The 17158-nt window shown below is 34.0% G+C and overlaps 2 protein-coding genes and 1 pseudogene across 2 annotated transcripts; all 3 read left to right on the forward strand.

The window, feature by feature from the left end:
* The first annotated feature begins 1053 nt into the window (after positions 1-1053).
* LOC106314680 lies at positions 1054-5725 on the forward strand (annotated as a pseudogene).
* Positions 5726-8994: 3269 nt separating this feature from the next.
* On the forward strand, positions 8995-9812 carry LOC106314682. The gene is made up of 3 exons (XM_013752515.1): positions 8995-9248; positions 9473-9574; positions 9656-9812. Exons 1-3 carry the CDS (start codon positions 8995-8997, stop codon positions 9810-9812), a joined length of 513 nt encoding a protein of 170 aa, XP_013607969.1.
* A 1615-nt stretch (positions 9813-11427) lies between these two features.
* On the forward strand, positions 11428-16561 carry LOC106314683. The gene is made up of 5 exons (XM_013752516.1): positions 11428-11499; positions 14942-15084; positions 15293-15469; positions 15563-15695; positions 16194-16561. Exons 1-5 carry the CDS (start codon positions 11428-11430, stop codon positions 16356-16358), a joined length of 690 nt encoding a protein of 229 aa, XP_013607970.1. The 3' UTR covers positions 16359-16561.
* Positions 16562-17158: the final 597 nt, after the last annotated feature.

The following is a 17158-nucleotide window of genomic DNA, read 5'->3' on the forward strand; positions in this document are numbered from 1 at the left end:
TTATTGTTTCTAATCATGAGCTTGTCAGCCTCACGAGTCATGGCGATTTTATTCCTCCTGAGCATGGTTTCAGAAACCAGGTTCTTCCTCATGTCAGGCAGGTGCTTCATATTCTGCAAATTGACTTCAAGTCCCGATGTCATCTTCGAAATCACCTTACTGTGACCTTCAACCTCGGAGACTGCAGTTTTTCCTATGAACAACTTCTCTTAAGTTTTGCTCTTCTGATAGGTGTTGAACATTGCCTTTTTAGTGCAAATGTGGGTGGTAGATCATGTGTCGCCATCATTCTTTGGGGTTGTTGAGCTCAATCACCACTGCCAAAGGTTTCCTCAGTGAGATTGACTTTATCCTTCTCATCTTTGATCTTGTTGTGGCACTCATCTTTGATCTTGTTGTGGACTTGTTTCCAATTTTGTTGACACTTCCCTTTGATTTTTTCCACATTTTCTTCAACGACATTTTCGTGAACTTTATTCTAGAGCCTTCAAGGATGCAACAGTTTTAGAAGGCTTACAGAAGAGTTGTACCTTAGCCTTTCTTTGCCTTTCAACTCGGCCATGTTGGCATGGTGCTCTTTAGTGATGTGCTTGTCAGCATTTCGGTTCCTGGATTCCATTTGAATGCCTCATGATAACATCTTCAAGACTCACTTTCTTCTTTTTGTGCTTCAGGTAGTTCTTGAAAGTTAAGCACCCTGGATGGAGCTTCTCGATGAAGCTGTGAGTTGTGAATGTCTCGCAGATGGACATTCTTTCAACGAAAATTTCATAGCACAAAAGCTGCAAAACTTCAAATTAATTCGTGATTGGCTTTGAATCCACCATATTGAAATCAAGGAACTTCGCAGCTACAAGCTTTTGAGAGCCATCGTCCTCACCACTGTACTTCTTGTCTAATGATCTCATAGTTTTTTCGCCGTGGAAATCTCACTAGATTCGGTACAATGGGTCAATGAAGAGACCCAAAATTCATCCTTTACATAGGAAGTTAGATTGCATGTATATCTCAGCATTTCAGAGAGTGTGGACATCATCAATATCGTGAGGCAAAATGGGATTGTCTTCCTTGATGAATTTGCCCAATTTAAGTGTTGTTAGGAAGAACATCACTGTCTTCTGCCATGTTTTGAAGCATTTGCCATCAAATTTGTCTGGCAGCGATCATTTATTGGTTGTAGCTGGTATTGCCGGAGGGCTTGGATTTGCAACCGGAGCACTTGTGGTGACTTCAGGTGTACCCACATGATAAGAACCAGCACCGCACAGGTTATGGTGTGTGTTTCATTGGCATTGTTACCTCTTGAAACATTGGATGTTTCTGTTTCAACAGTTGTCACGGTTGCATCCGTTTGGACTTGAGCAACGTTCGTGGAGTATGATCGGTGATGATGATATTATCGATAGTCATTCTGTTGACAGCAAATTAGAAGCCTATGAGTACACAATCATAAAATAACATATTATTTTAAGCAAAATAATTATTTAATATCGATATAAATTTTTGGTTTTCTTCAGAAGATCACTAAAAAGTGTTTTCAATCACCAAATGACATTACTAAAAAGTGATTCCAATCACAAAATAACATCAGTAGAAGCCTGCACACGTTTGCAAACTTGCTCAGAAGTGTTCATATAAAAAGTTTGTACAGATGTTTAGATCGTTTTAGAAACTCGTTTATTAAAGCTTTTGTGGAAACTTAAGATTTATAATTTTTAGGAAAAGATTTATAAACTTTTTTTGGAGATACTAAAAGCAAATCACAGAACCATATTAAGAGAAATGATAAAGATTTCGCGTAAGCAAATTAAAAAAACCGTTTCAGAATAAAACAAAAGTGATTCAAAAATGCTTGTGAATTGTCTTATAAAAATGTTTTGAAATCAATCTGATTAAAGCTTTAGTAATGAAGTGATAGTGTTAAGATTGTAAGAGCCTGACATACGAATTGAAACTAAAAGCAAATATTATAAATTGATTTTAAGGAAAAGAAGAATATGAAAACGAATAATTAAGAAAACAATTTGAAAATATTTCGTAAACTTAAAAAAACTATGGAGTTGAGATGCGATATCTTTCTTTAACTCTTAAATTTTCTCTGCTAGTGCGACGAGATATAGTGGAGGAGAGTCTCAGGATAAAACTATGATAGACCCATTCACCACCACTCATGAACGATCTACCCGAACTAATAAACTACAAAACACTCTTGAACTAACTTACGTCTAGGGATTTTTTGCTGGTGAGAAATGTTTTGCAAAAAACATATCAAATGAGAAGAGAGATGACTTGTATATGTAGGAAAGGGAAATAATTTTCCTTATACTCTGAGATATTATGTGCAAATTATTTAGGAAATCTATGCTAATCGTTTGACTCACGAAACGTGGAACATGGGTGTAACAGCTCCTAAATTCTCGCAAGACTTGGTTGACAAATTTTTTTCCAAAGCATAAAATTAGTGTAAAACATCACAAAAATACTAAAAAAAATCATCTTGTACTGGCCTCAGGGCCACACATTCTCCCATGCCTCAGCCCCGCGACACCGCAGCTCGGCTCGGCCGAGCATGTGGGCCACTCCTATCTCCTTGGGGCCTTTGAACAAAAAGATGAGAATGAACATATATATACACCACTCAAAAGGATTTTACTTACCCGATGTGTTATAAGTCATTTTTGGTCTGCATTTTGTGTTTTGACAAGTTATCAACTTTTTTGCATCATTTATCCTTCAATTCAAATCTGTTTTTGATGTTTGATAATCTAGATTGTACTGCTCGTTGCAAGCTTTCCAGTGAGATATTAATCTGGTTACAACAATAACCAGTTTGGCCGGAAAAGCCACCGAAAATTTGAAAAAGTCATTCATATGTTTTAGTCAAAAATAGATTCCAACACTAGGCGATCCAAATCTTGTTTGATAGCTGGTTCAAGTTGTTCCAAGGACGCATAAAAAGTTTGCATCTTCTCTTGGTTTAATATCTTATGAATCAGACCAATTTTCCCTTTGAATGGCCTACTAAACCACATTTTTATCAGAGACCTAGATGGTTCATACATCATCTCTAGATCTTTGCATTTAAGTTTGTTGCAGGCCGTATCAAACATATCTGATATTGATAAACAAATTCATGGATAACATTCTACAGCATAATTTTTCATATAACACTCGGATCGATGGATGGTTCTACCTATATGACGTTCTTAATGGACAACTTCTAGTAATTGAACTCTATACTTGATATAAAAACATCTAAATCCATGGTACTTTCACAAAGAAAAAAAGAGTATCAAGGTATCGAATCTTAGATACGGCCCAATATTGCATTTAACGAGCCACCAATATTGGTCAAGTAGTGGGCACACTTTTCTGATGTCTTATAATCGAAAGGTCGCTCACCGACTTTTTATTTACCTCTGTTTTACAAAATAACGTTCTGCTCCGGCCGATGCACCGCTGCTCTCCTCCTGGTACTCTCAGCCGTTCCTATAGCTTATCTCATTTCATTAGAGCGAGCTGTTCCTTCTACACATGTAATCTATTATCATAGCTCCGGCTTCTTACGTGAGTGCGCCAAATGGGATGATGTAGGTCGGAGGTTCCTTGTGTCCTTCATGGACGGAGGAGGAATCGGCGAGGTTGTTATTAGAGATTCGGACAGTGATGATAGCGAGGTGTTGGAGGAAGTCATTTTGATCAAAGACGTTGACATCGCCGGAAACGCTTCTGCTGGAATCGTTATCGACCGCGACAGAAACCGTCTCCTCGTCGCCATCGGCGATATGGTTGGAAATAAGTACAGCGCTTTAGCGGCCTATGATTTGTCCACGTGGCATCGTATCTTCCTTACAGAGCTTAGTGGCCATAGTAAGCTCTTCTAAATATCTATACCTACCTCTGTTTATTTTCTGTGGATTAACTCCGTCGACGATTTATAGCAAGAACCTCGCTCAATGTTTTGTAGAGGCGACACTTGGCTATTTGACCATCTCCAACCCACCCCTATTTCTATCTCTATATCAATACTATTAAAACAGCATCATGACCAATTGATTAATGTTGTGTCCAACATAAAAAATAAATCAAATATTTTATAAATGTAACCACCTTTATTAATCAATATGTAACCTCCTATCCAAAATTTTCGGACCATTTACAATTGGTTACGTTTTCCCCTTTTGTCAATATTGAGTCCAATTTTTTTTGTTTTGAACTGAATTCAAACTATTTTTATGCTATTTAATAATTTCAACCTGTTAATTGATGAATATAACACGTTACTTCATGTAATTAATTTACATGTAATTAATTTATGCAGTTACATTATTGACATATGATTAAAAAACCAATAATATAAAAATTAAATTTGTTAAAAAATTTAAAACAAAAAATTTAAAATGGCGGGTCAGAATCTAGTTTTCCCTTTAAATAGAAAAAACTCTATTATAGAGGTGAAAATGCTCCAATGTATGCTTCTATAATATAGTTCTTCTAATAATAGGAGAAAATATAGAGATATGCTATTTTCACCTCTAAATATAGAAGCAAAAAGTAATTTTCTTCTATATTTTCCTCTAAAATAGAGGAACTCTATTATAGAGGCATACATTGGAGCATTTTCACTTCTATAATAGATATCACTATTTTAAAGGAAATTATATAGAGGTGTACATTGGAGATGCTCTAATAGGTTTGGTTTTGCGAATAAAAATAGGAGAAATAAATTAATGTCTAATTCCATGAATATATATATAACAAAACAATTTAATTTGGAGATTAAGTAGAATTTGAAGAATAAATAAATTAACACATGTAAATCTTGTCATCAACTTACACATGTAAATCTAAAACATTCTAACTCATAGACTTATGTGTATAATGGATATCACATAAATAATTCATAATTAATTGGCTTGTTATTTTTGAAACAAGTGGAAGTAGTCAACTTTAAAGTTAAACATCAATCTAATAATAATTTCATTTTTGCTGTTCATATCTCACGTTTCCTTGTTGGTTCGTTCAAGCAAACCAACAGCACATGAAAAAAGATTCCTTGACTTGTTTTTATGTTTGATGAATGAAGGTAAAGAGATATCATTCGCAGACGATGTAGCTTTTGATGCATAAGGCAACACTAATGTTACCGATGCAAAAGGAATTAAAATTTGGAAAGTTGATGTCAATGGGAAGCTCATGTCCACTATTAAAAGCCCTCTCTTCACTCCACCTGGATGGTTCATTAACCTGGTCGCTCTTAACGGCATTGTTTATCACCCAAACGGGTTCCTCATCGTTATCCACACTTTTTTCCGCTTTGCTATACAAAATCGACCTAACGGAAGGAGATCAGAGTAATAAAGTCAATGTCATTGAGGTTACTGGTGGTACATTGAGGTTTGGAGATGGGATCGAATTGTTGTCTCCAACAAAGATTGTTATTGCAGGTAGTCTTAATATCTTTTGATTTTTTGTTATCTAACAAATGATTTTAGACAAGTTTTGCATATGGGTTATTGAGTTACTATTTTCAGGTAATCCTTCTACGAGATTGGTGGAAAGCTCAGACAAGTGGCGGACAGCTTCTGTGACGGGTTTATTCAGGAGTGGTATGTTTCATCGGTTAGTCTCAGCGGCTACTGTGAAGGAAGGAAGAATTTATCTAACCCACATTGTTGGGTTTGGGTCTAAGAAATGACACATACTTGTAGAAGCTGTGTTTTAGCCGTTGTTATGTAATATCCTTTGACCTTATTTTTTAGGTTGGGGTGATGAGTGATCACCTCTTTGCACAAAATTATGATCAAATTTAAATCAATTTTTTTTTAGTTTATTTGATAAACTAATAAATATTTTATTTAAAATTTGGTGTTGTATGTTACCATGTAACTCTATAATATTATAAATAAAAATATACCATTATATATCAATATTTTCAGCTTTATTATTTTATTTAACTTGTAAATCCTATTTTTATGTATTCAAATAAATTTATATTAATGTAATATACGTGGTTACACATAATTTTATATAGAAATATGTTCAAATAGCACTACAACATATTATTGTCACAAAAACACTCAGGAGAATAATCTCGGATAGATCATTCCTTAGAAAGGTAAAATGACATGTACCCATATTTATTAATTATAATTTTATTATAATAAACTAAAATACTTTAAAATATATAAATTATAAAATAAATATATTTTACATTTGAGCTTAGGTTTTAGTGAGTAGAATTTAGGTTTTAGTATTTAGGGAATTGTAGTTAGAGTTTATGAAAATTTACCACGGATGTTGCAGTTCAGTTGGTTTAAGCGCAAGCGTTGGTGCTATTGTGCTCATGGATTTGATCTATCATGGAAGGAGTGCTTTACGTCAGAAATGGTATTAGCAAAGGCTGGCTCCTGGCCTAGGGAAGATTAAGGCCCACCCAAACTTTCTGGGTAATTAAAAAAAAAAGAGTTTATGAAAATTTTGCCCTTTTATTTTTTAAATAAATGCTATTTTGATGATTTTTTTTATGTTCGCTTTTTTTGTAATAAAAAAGTTTAGCCCTTTTTATGGAATTTACCTAGTTTTATATATTTTTGTAAAATATATGTAATTTTTCAATTCAAGCTTTTCATCATGGACCTGAATTATTTTTGTTTGAAAAAAGTGCCAAAACGGAATAGAAAAATAACTACATTGTCTCTTTGCCATAAATTTCTTTGCCATAAATTTCTTTTTGGTCTGGTTTGAACTTAAAATATCCTGACCAACTTTAAAAATTCATATCAATTTTATGAGTCAGAAAAATATGGGAAATATACAAAATGTACATAAACATGAGACAATCATATGAAAAATATTTTGGTTGAATAAATATTATTAGAACACAATTTCATATTTTGATCTACGAATGGCAGAAAACATGATCTACAGTCTACGAGCTCGTAGATTGTAGATTCGGTTAACTACATGGATATCTACAGCTTGTAAAATGTAAAATCGGCCAATGGTTATAATTCTATTTTGGTAGGGTAAATCGCCTGCCATTTCCCTTATTTCTGAACTACGATAGATTTCATTAACTATTATTTCTCAATATATCTACGAAAACAAAATAAAAAAATCTGCCTATGTACTAATACTCTATAAAAGTATGATTACTTTATCTACCAAAATACTCTATCCTACCGCATCCGGTTTACATAATCTACCATGTTTTCTATATTCTACAAATAACAGAATGTATGTTCTGCCAGATTCGAAATGTATATTTTCTCTAAGTCTTTCCAAAACCTGTTAAGAGAATATATTCTAAATCTATAATTTTCTAAATTTTCGTGTTTCCTAAATTAATATTTTTTTTAAAAAAAACTGTGTTCGCCTTGTTCATCACACGTTATTGACTTTTTTTTTGTAACCACCTAAAATAATTTGAATCTTTTGTTGAAGAGGATGCATATTTATGCCTCTTAAGGGGGTGTGGAAATTTGATCCCCTTAAAGGATGGGGATTTGCGGTTGATAAGGAAAAACGAGGTAGAGTACTGGTTGTGGAATTGACAAGTTCCTTTAAAGATTAGGAATTATGTCTTTTGAGGATTTTGGAAGTGACCAAAACGATGTCGAGCTTGAGTTAAGCTACTTACCTATGGAGTTAATCAGTACAATAGACTGTCCCCCAGTTATCATTGGGAATGATCGGCAAGTCAAAATTCTTCTTACATATGTACGTGGAAAACCTTCGACAAGGTTGTGTGTGTCTACTTCACCTATCAATGGTAATAGCGAAAACATTGAGCTTGATAAAGAGGAATCAAACTTGCGTTTCAGTGAGTAAGGTGAACCTTCCTCGCGTTCAGTGAGCAAGGTGAATTCCTTCCTCGCGTTCAGTGAGAAAGGTGAATCTAACTCGCGTTTCAGTGACCAGTGATCGCATGGAATTCTTGCATTGAAAATCTGAAAGGGTTCCTAGCATAATGGAACCACAACTCATGATGCTTTGCGGTTAAAATCTGCTTACAAATGAAGCTGTGATCTTAGATTAATTAAGGAGTAATATGAGATTAATTAAGGATTAATCTAGGATTAATTATGATTAATTAAGGAATAATTATGGATTAATTCGGGAATAATCATAAAAGTGAAAATCATGTGAAGTCTTGTTATATTCACTATCCCTAAAGTCCCCGCATTACCATGACTTGGTCCTGCGAACGGAAAAAGGTAATGAATACACGATGATGAGGTAGCTCCCTGGAGACAGTGTACTGCATGACGATGCCGTGTCGGATTGTTCATACAGGACATTCGCCAATGATGGTGATGCTAACTCAGTAGTCTCGGTTAGCCTTAGTGGTTTCTCGGGTCTAGTATATATATTGTATTACATGACTATGGTAACGGGTGGGTGTTGTGGAAGTGACGCTTAAAATAAGAATTCACAATGATGATTTATATACTAAAGTACAGTACTAGTCCTTGAATGATCATGTTTATGCATTTGATAATTGTTGGGTCATTATTGATTGTGTTGTCATTCTAGATTCACTGAGTAAACTACTCATTCGTGTGTGCAGGTAACCCTTAGGCGGGAGACACTTTACTCTTTTGGACGGAAGGAACGGCCAACCAGCTGTAGTATTTTGTTGTCCTTGCAACGTACCTTTTGATGTATATTTACTTAAAACGTTGTTGGGCGATAGGCCGCAGAATAAAACTATAACACTTTGTAAGATGTTTAAAGTAAATAAATAATGTATAAAAGATGTTTATAAATCACGAGTTCTCATATGATATATTAGTCCTTGTCTGGGACGAACTAACTATCGGATATTGCTTTATCGGGTTGAAAAGCCTAGAGTGATATCCGATAGGAACATATATGTTCCTTGGTTGTTGGTGTAAGGCGATCAGATATATTCCGAGAATCTCGGGTCGACCATCGGGGAACATCGACCCTGTCATTTCCGGTTATCTACGATCGGGGGTGTCACAGTATATGTCTGCAAAGTTTCCCCCGCACAGCCTGCATCCAGAGTACCAAGAAACTCAAGCTCCTAAGCCAAATACCCGAGAAGACAAAAAATCTAGACCTGATCAAGGTAAGTCTTCCGATCCTACAATTTTCTTTGAACTAACATGTTATAGGTGTAAAGAGAAGGAACATGTTGTTAAATTCTGTCCCACAAAAAAAGCTTTAATAAAAACAGAGCCACAATCTCAACAACACTTAGTCATGAGCCACAAGAAATCGTAAACCCACCTGCTTTACAACTCAGTGTAAGTGATTCTCTTCTCAAAATGGATAAGAGCAACTGATGCAATCAACCTCTTTAATTCCATTAGAGAAAATTACTATTAGATTCTGAAGAGAAAGTAAAACCGTTCTCTAAACCGCATGGGACTGAGAAACCAACAATTGTTTCACCTTTCAAAATTGTAGAGGATCAAGTAGAAGTGTCAAATTTTGTTTTAAGAAATTCCATGAGTGTCTTAACATACCTATATAGTGCCCAAAAGGTTGAAAATATTTCAGGTAATAACATGGAATATGGTGAAGGTTGTGAAACGACAAAAGTGTTTATGTATCCAAGTAAAATCTAGGAAGAAACAACAACTCCAGTGCTGAATTAACCAACCACTTATTTTGAGAGTATCAGTGACACCAGTAATCTCAATAAAAAAAACCTGCCTGATGCTCAACCAATCGACAAAAATCAGTCTAAGCTCCTAAACCCTTACACACTACAGTCGACTAACTTGATCTATCTGTGTGTAGGTAAAAGAGTTTCACGGACAAAACTTCATGAAGATTGAGGAATCATGTAAGAATCGCATCAACAATGCACTAGTAAGAACCTTTGACATAGTCACGGCATTGCCACACCAAAATCGTGGTTAAACCGAAAAAGCACGGTTTAACAACTTTTTAGCCACGACTTAAAATTAGCCACGGTAATAGAAAAACTTTAGCTAAAACGTGGTTAGATTTAATATGATTTAGCCAAGGTGAAAATGGCTAAAATAGCAATAGTTTAGTCACCAAGTAACTCGTTGCTATTTTTCTAGGCACATTTTTGTCACGTTACAAAAGGTAGATAAATAAGTTACCCATGATATAGCCATTGTTTTTATCGTGGCTTTCATAAAATAGCCATGATATTGCCATGATTTTTTCCTGCCTATTTGAAATCCTAAACCCTAAACAAAATATGTATTTAAATCCTAGAACTCTATAAACCTTAAAACTCTAATATTTTGATATTTAACCTCAGATTTTAAATTTAAACTCAAAAATTTATTCTTCTTAATCTCTTCCAAAATACAAACTTTTTTTCGTCAATCAAACTCTATACTCTAAACCTTAATTTCAAACATAAACCATACATCCACTAAATATAAACTTCAAATCTAAATTTTAAAAACTTAGCCACAAATATTAAATTTTAATCTTAAAATCTAATATTTTCAAAGTTTAACCAGATTTTTTTAAATATATATCATAAAACTTAAATACTATTAGATATCAAAAACTAAATTTTTAATCATAAAACTTAAATACTATTAGATATCAAAAACTAAAATCTATCTGTAAAAGTTATTACTTTCAAATTTAAAATTTTGAAATCTTATTCATAAATTTTTAATATAAACTTAAACCTTATTTTCATTACTAAATCCTAAAGTATATATCATAATTGAAATTTTTTAAATTAATAATTGTAATTATTGAAATTAATGATCACTTCAAACTTCAAACATTAGTCTTTAAGAAAATTGAAATTTTTGTTGTTGAAGTAAATTATAAATATTAATATTTAAAATTAAATTATTGCAAAATCTGAACAATAACTTTTGCAAAGTTTTTATTGGCTGATATGGAAATGCATGGATGAACATCCTTTGCCAGGATTAAATTTGATCCATTGGTGAATATTAATTGATTTGCTGTTTTTTTTTCATCATCTCCTCTATGTTTCTTCTTCACTCTTTTTCTCACATATCGCTTTATCTCTATTCACAGATAATTTTTGTTTTTTTCTCTCTCTCAGATTATTTGGGGAATTTAAATTTTACCATAAGTTTGATATCACTTTTCAAATTCCCTTAAATGATAACCATTTTCATGAAGAAAAATTTGTGATAAAAATTAAATTAACTTTCTTTAATCATTTATAATTTTTTTAAAATAATTTATAAATAATTTACATAAGTTTATATATAAACTCAATCCGACCCCCTAAATACTAAACCCTAGACACTAATCACTAAACATGAAATCCAAATGTTAAGCGAGTGTATTTTTGAAAAGTGGTAACCAACTTAAAAATTTTGAGCAATTTTTCTAGATATTAGTTTCGTTTTTGATGTAATATATTGACTTCGAAGCTGTTGACTATTGACAGAGATAGAAGATGGAGGAATACAGTAGATGAAAACCGGATTTGGCGGAGAGAGCTTGACGACGAAGGACATGGTTAAGGGTGTGTCTGAAGCTTCAAGGGTGGATGCAGACATCAGATGAGGACCAGATTTGGGGAAGAGAATGAAGATGGAGGTCGTGGCTGAAGTGTTGATGGTGGAGGACAGGGGCGGACCCACAGAGAGAAAAGAGGGGTAGAGGGGTCAACTGACACCAATTAAATATAAAAATTTGGTTTGTAAGAGAATTTTCGTAAGGTGCTTTAGCTCAGTACCAAGCCTCACAGTTTCCATGGCGTAGTCCACATTTAGTTGACTCCAACAATGATCTATTTATTTGACTATTCTCTCTCCATACGGGCCTTGGCCATTATTAAAGTGAGATATGACCCAAATCTTAAGGCCAAGAAGGTATTACACCTCAGTATTAATCCATCACTTCTTTTTCTGCTTATTATGATTCACCTAGCCGTTTCTGTAAAGCTAAATGCTACTTCTTAATAGGATTTTTGGATCCACAACACTTGAACTTCAGTGTCAGATAAAGTCAGCTAGGATTTCTTACTCTTGATGTTATCTACAGTTCTAGAACTTCTCACCAAAAGTTATTGTCGTGTAACATTCCACTACCGGATACGATCCTTTGGATCGTTCTCCTATCTCTACTCACAGGTGCTTCAACGTTGTTTTATTCGACTATAAAGTGTTATTTTGAATATCAGTTTTCGGGTCTTAAGTGAAGCGTCTCTTCGGGTCCTTTCATTCCTTAGAGACATCTATCTTTTTCTTGTTGTAGTTGTCTTCGTTAATCAGCTTGTTGTTGAGTTTATCTCGGACTGTACTTTCTCAAGTTTTTGGACGCTTACATTAAAATAATCGTTGAACAAAAAAATAAAATAAATATATTCTTCACAATAATTCTTTATTTTACTAAAGTAATTTTTGTCAAATTTTGGTATACGGGTTTCATATTATCTCTCTATTTTTGTTAGGTATTGTAGAAAGTTAAGAAATTGTTTTGTTCCTTACATTTGATGGGAAATAAAAAGGAACATAAATTCCTATGTGTTTATTCAGCTTCTAAAATTAAACTTTTTTCATCCTTTTATTTATTTACTAGTATTTACCCACATGCTAGGAACAGGTCAGTTTCTTCTTCCTTCTAAATCTATGATTTCTTAAGAATTTATGTTTAAATTACAATCACACGGGATAATGGTAAACACACATGAACTTGTTCTTCTAACGATTGAAATGCATATTTATATATAAAGGAATTGTTAACCCCCTATCAAATGAAAGAAAATGACTTTTTTCTAGGATAATCAGCTACTTTAACATAAAATTGATATATGATGATCCATTCACATCATAAAACTGAAGAAGACGTAAAATTTTAAAATGTTATACGTGATATTATAGTATTGTTGTGGTGGTTTCATGTCTATGTAAGGTGTGTCATGAATATTTGTTCTTCTCAATCTTTATAGCTTAAAATAGTGTATAACTTTTGACAAACATCGTAGAGCATCAAACATAATATCAAGAGTGTTCGTTTTAAAATTGATGCAAGGCCACACAAGTAACTCAATAAACATAAGCCACAAAACTGATACGTAAATACTTAATATTAATACTCTTGCTTGTGAAGTTGAAGAAAATAACCGCAAGTTTAGAAAGTTGGGCTCTTCTGAATGGGATCATGAATCCCTCTTGGCTAGTGTGGATTTCTAAGTAAGTCTCTCTTATACAAATCATATATATTTTTTTTTTGTTAAATGAATGATGAAGTCATGGTATATAATTTTTTTTTGAAAGTAAATGAAAGCGTTTTGAGAGGGATAGATGCATTAAAGCCACAAGTGAGGAACTTACTTTGTTACCTTAGTTGACGTCGCTGATGATGAAGTTTCTATTTCTCATTCTTTTGAAGAATGAAGCTCTGATTTAAGTTTCATCATCAATATTCAAGATACACAACAAAAACAATACATATTAACAGTTATAAATATGTACAGTTCTTCTGTATACAGTCAAAATCTTAACAAAACCAAAAGGATTATAATTAGGACGACAACGAAGAAGAGAGAGTGTAAAGAGCAAAGAAGAAATAAATTAGTTAATGGAGTTTTATAAAGGATAAAAACAGTTTGATATTGTAAACCAAAACTTTTGAACGTGGGATGAGATGTTGTGAGAAAATTTAGGATTTTTTTTTAAAATTAGATACAGATTAAGAATCGAAAACATGATTTCGTTGTGTTTATTATTATTATTTTTTTGAATTTTTTGCCAAATGTCAAATTTTTATTCGTTACATGACTTGTTGATTAGTATATAAGACATATAAAGGAATTGTTAACCCCCTATCAAATGAAAGAAAATGACTTCTTCTAGGATAATCAGCTACTTTAACATAAAATTAATATATGATGATCAATTCACGTCACAAAACTGAAGTAGATGTAAAATTTTAAAATGGCACACGTGATATTATAGTATTGTTGTGGTGGTTTCGTGTGTATGAAAGGTGTGTCATGAATAATTGTTCTTCTCAATCTTTATAGCTTAAAATAGGGTATAACTTTTGACAAACATCCTAGATCATCCAATATCAAGAGTTTTTGTTTTAAATTTGATGCAATGCCACACAAGTAACTCAATAAACATAAGCCACAAAACAGATACGTAAATACTTAATATTAATACTCTTGCTTGTGAAGTTGAAGAAAATAACCGTAAGTTTAGAAAGTTGGACCCTTCTGAATGGGAACATGAATCCCTCTTGGCTAGTGTGAATTTCTAAGTAAGTCTCTCTCTCATACAGAGCCTATGTATTTTTTTGTTAAATGCATGATGAAGTTAGAGTTATATAATTTTTTTTCTTTGAAAGTAAATGAAAGCGTTTTGAGAAGGAAAAATGCATTAAAGCCACAAGTGAAGAACATACTTCGTTACCTTAGTTGCTGTCGCTGATGATGAAGTTTCTATTTCACATTCTTTTCAACAATGAAGCTCTGATTCAAGTTTCATCTTCAATCTTCAAGATACACAACAGAAACAATAAATATTAACAGTTCTTCTGTATACAGTCAAAATCTTAACAAAAACAAAAGGATTACAATGAGGACGAAAATGAAGAAGAGAGAGTGAAAAGAGCAAAGAGGAAATAAATTAGTAAATGGAATTTTATAAAGGATAAAACATTTGAAATTGTAAACCAAAATTTTTGAACGTGAGATGAGATGTTGTGAGAAAATTTAAGAATTTAGTTTTTTTTATTATATAAATATTAAGAAGCGAAAACATGATTTTCTTGTGTTTATTAATTTTTTTTTAAAAAGTTTTGTCAAATGTCAAATTTTAATTCATTAAGTGACTTGTGATTTAATATTTGTGATTTAGTATATAAGGGATAATCAAAATTTTGGTGGGTCACACACTGCATAACTTTCAAAATAATAAATCTATCATCGGCCTATAAATTTCGGAATCTTAAATATTATTGGGGCCTTATTTGTAAGTCAATAGTAGACCGATTACCCAGACCCGCTTCTGAAAATACCAACGGAGGCAAAAGCCGATTCACGTTCATCTCCGAATCTGTGAATAGAAACCTTTTGTTCAATAAGAAAATCACCGATCCTCTCCTCCAGATCTTGCGTAGGTTTGTCTTCTCTCTCTTTACGTGTTTTCTATCATCACATCTCTGACTGTATATGGGATCTGATAGTTGTTTACTTAGATTCTCCTCCAAAATAACTGAGTCTTAAAACCTGACCTATGTTGGTTTCTTCATTGTAGCTCCTAAATGATTGTTGTAACTTGTAATAATCTGAGTTTGATTTTGTTTACATTATGCAATTTTATTATAGAGGCACTGAGCCGAAGCAGCTTGCTTTCTCCCCGGCACTCGGTATTACCTTGGGGATATTTCCCATATGCGGTGTTCCTGTGTTTCTGTGTGGAGTAGCTATTGCGTTTCTTGGATCTGCTTGTCATGCTCCTACCGTGATGTTGGCTAACATCATTGCCAGTCCAGCAGAACTTGCGTATATCCTTTTTGCTATACACACACCATTTTAATTCTTTTGACATCATCAACTCTCTGCTGACTTGGATTTTGGTTTATCTTTAACTTAAAGCCTCGTGGTGCCTTTCCTAAGACTTGGTGAGAAAGTCACAGGTGGACCTCATTTTCCTTTGACATCAGATGCCCTGAAGAAGGTTTTCACTGGTCAAGCCTCCCATGAAGTCTTTTTAAGCATTGGTAATGCGGTAAGTAGCTACAATGAGACTCTCTCTTTTCTCTTAGCGTAATCTTGTGTTTCAAATGGCGCGAAGGCTTCAAGGTGAGGTAAGCAGTCTCATTCATCGCCTAACATAGTGAGGCTATGCAATTTCACATAGCAGCTCGCTCTGTAATTCCTCACGCTGCTCTCATGCCTCCAAAAAGGTAAATTTTGCATTAAACATCATTTTTCATTTTAAAATTTTAAGTACACGTGAATATATAATCTAGTAAATTATTTCCAAGTTTGCAACCATGTCCTAAAATGGTTTTGGGATCAATAAAGATAACTCACCTAATGTTTTCTTGTGTAGGGATCAGTGAAGGCGCCTCGGATACCAAAGGCGACATTGAGCATTTGCCTAGGCTTGAAGCGTGTTTCCAGCATTATAAAATCTGCCGTGTTGCAGTCCCTAGCCTAGTCATATATGGTTTGAAAGATACGTCTTTGATTTGTTAGTCCTTTGGTTTATTGGTTACTGCAGTTACTAGGGTGGCTTGTAGCAACTCCATTCTTCTTTATTGCGCTGTACCTTGTGTTGCTTCCGTGTTTCAAGATCCTTGTTCGCAAGTTTGGCGGCGATGCTTCAACCCGCAAAATACCAGTATGTATGGAGACGGAGCTCAATCCGAAGCCTAGAGTCGCTTAAGTTCAACAAGAGTTAGGGTTCTCATTTTACTGCTAATCAAGACAAACCCTTGAATTGTAACACTGAGATAAATAGACGACCTAATGTATAGGGTTTACTTGATTGCATTATCAAATCCTTACACTTTTGTTCAAAAACCTGTTTTAGAAACTGTCAGCAAAATATTGGAGGGTTACATATGAATCATTGTATCAAACATAAGCATCAAGTCCATTTCTTGTGTTTTTTTTGTTCTTTGGTTATGAAGTTGACAATCAAGATGTCAAAGAACCAATCAAAACGATTCAAAAAAGTCTATTGGTTTGTGCCAACCACTTACATTGACAAAACTAATAAGCAGAGCAAGAAGATAACCCTGCGACGCACCAACTCACTGTGTGCTTTGTAATAACTCGGCTGAATCTTGAAACCATCTGTTTTTCTCCTGTGAGTAAACTTCATGGGCCTGGCGCAACCTCACGCTGGGTATACTTCAAGGGAATCACACTACGTTCTGGAATGAGATTGTTCAGTCTGTCTCCGTCATGCAGCTTGATTTCAAGTCGAAGGGGTGTGTTAGGTATGCTTTGCAGGCTGCCATCCGCATGATTTGGAGTGAACGAAATAATCGTCTTCACGGTGAAGCTTCCCGCTCTGCTCAAGTTCTACACAAACAGTTGGATTAAAATGTGAGGAATCGCCTTGTTCTACGTACTGAGGTCTACGGACAACAAGAAACAGGAAGGTCTTCTACAATTTTGGTTTGGCACAAGATTGTAAAACTGTTGTTAGACCCTAGCATCTCAGCTTATGATGGACAG

The sequence above is a fragment of the Brassica oleracea genome, chromosome C9 (genome assembly GCF_000695525.1).
Source record: "Brassica oleracea var. oleracea cultivar TO1000 chromosome C9, BOL, whole genome shotgun sequence".
Lineage (NCBI taxonomy): Eukaryota > Viridiplantae > Streptophyta > Magnoliopsida > Brassicales > Brassicaceae > Brassica > Brassica oleracea.

What these genes read in the sequence shown, in the direction of transcription:
- LOC106314682 (XM_013752515.1), top strand. Translation starts at nt 8,995, where the DNA reads ATGTCTGCAAAGTTTCCCCCGCACAGCCTGCATCCAGAGTACCAAGAA. An exon ending in GTCATGAGCCACAAGAAATC is followed by an intron (nt 9,249 to 9,472) that starts GTAAACCCACCT and finishes TTTTGTTTTAAG; the next exon opens with AAATTCCATGAGTGTCTTAA. An exon ending in GGTTGTGAAACGACAAAAGT is followed by an intron (nt 9,575 to 9,655) that starts GTTTATGTATCC and finishes TGAGAGTATCAG; the next exon opens with TGACACCAGTAATCTCAATA.
- LOC106314683 (XM_013752516.1), top strand. Translation starts at nt 11,428, where the DNA reads ATGAAAACCGGATTTGGCGGAGAGAGCTTGACGACGAAGGACATGGTT. An exon ending in CTCCTCCAGATCTTGCGTAG is followed by an intron (nt 15,085 to 15,292) that starts GTTTGTCTTCTC and finishes ATTTTATTATAG; the next exon opens with AGGCACTGAGCCGAAGCAGC. An exon ending in GCCAGTCCAGCAGAACTTGC is followed by an intron (nt 15,470 to 15,562) that starts GTATATCCTTTT and finishes TTTAACTTAAAG; the next exon opens with CCTCGTGGTGCCTTTCCTAA.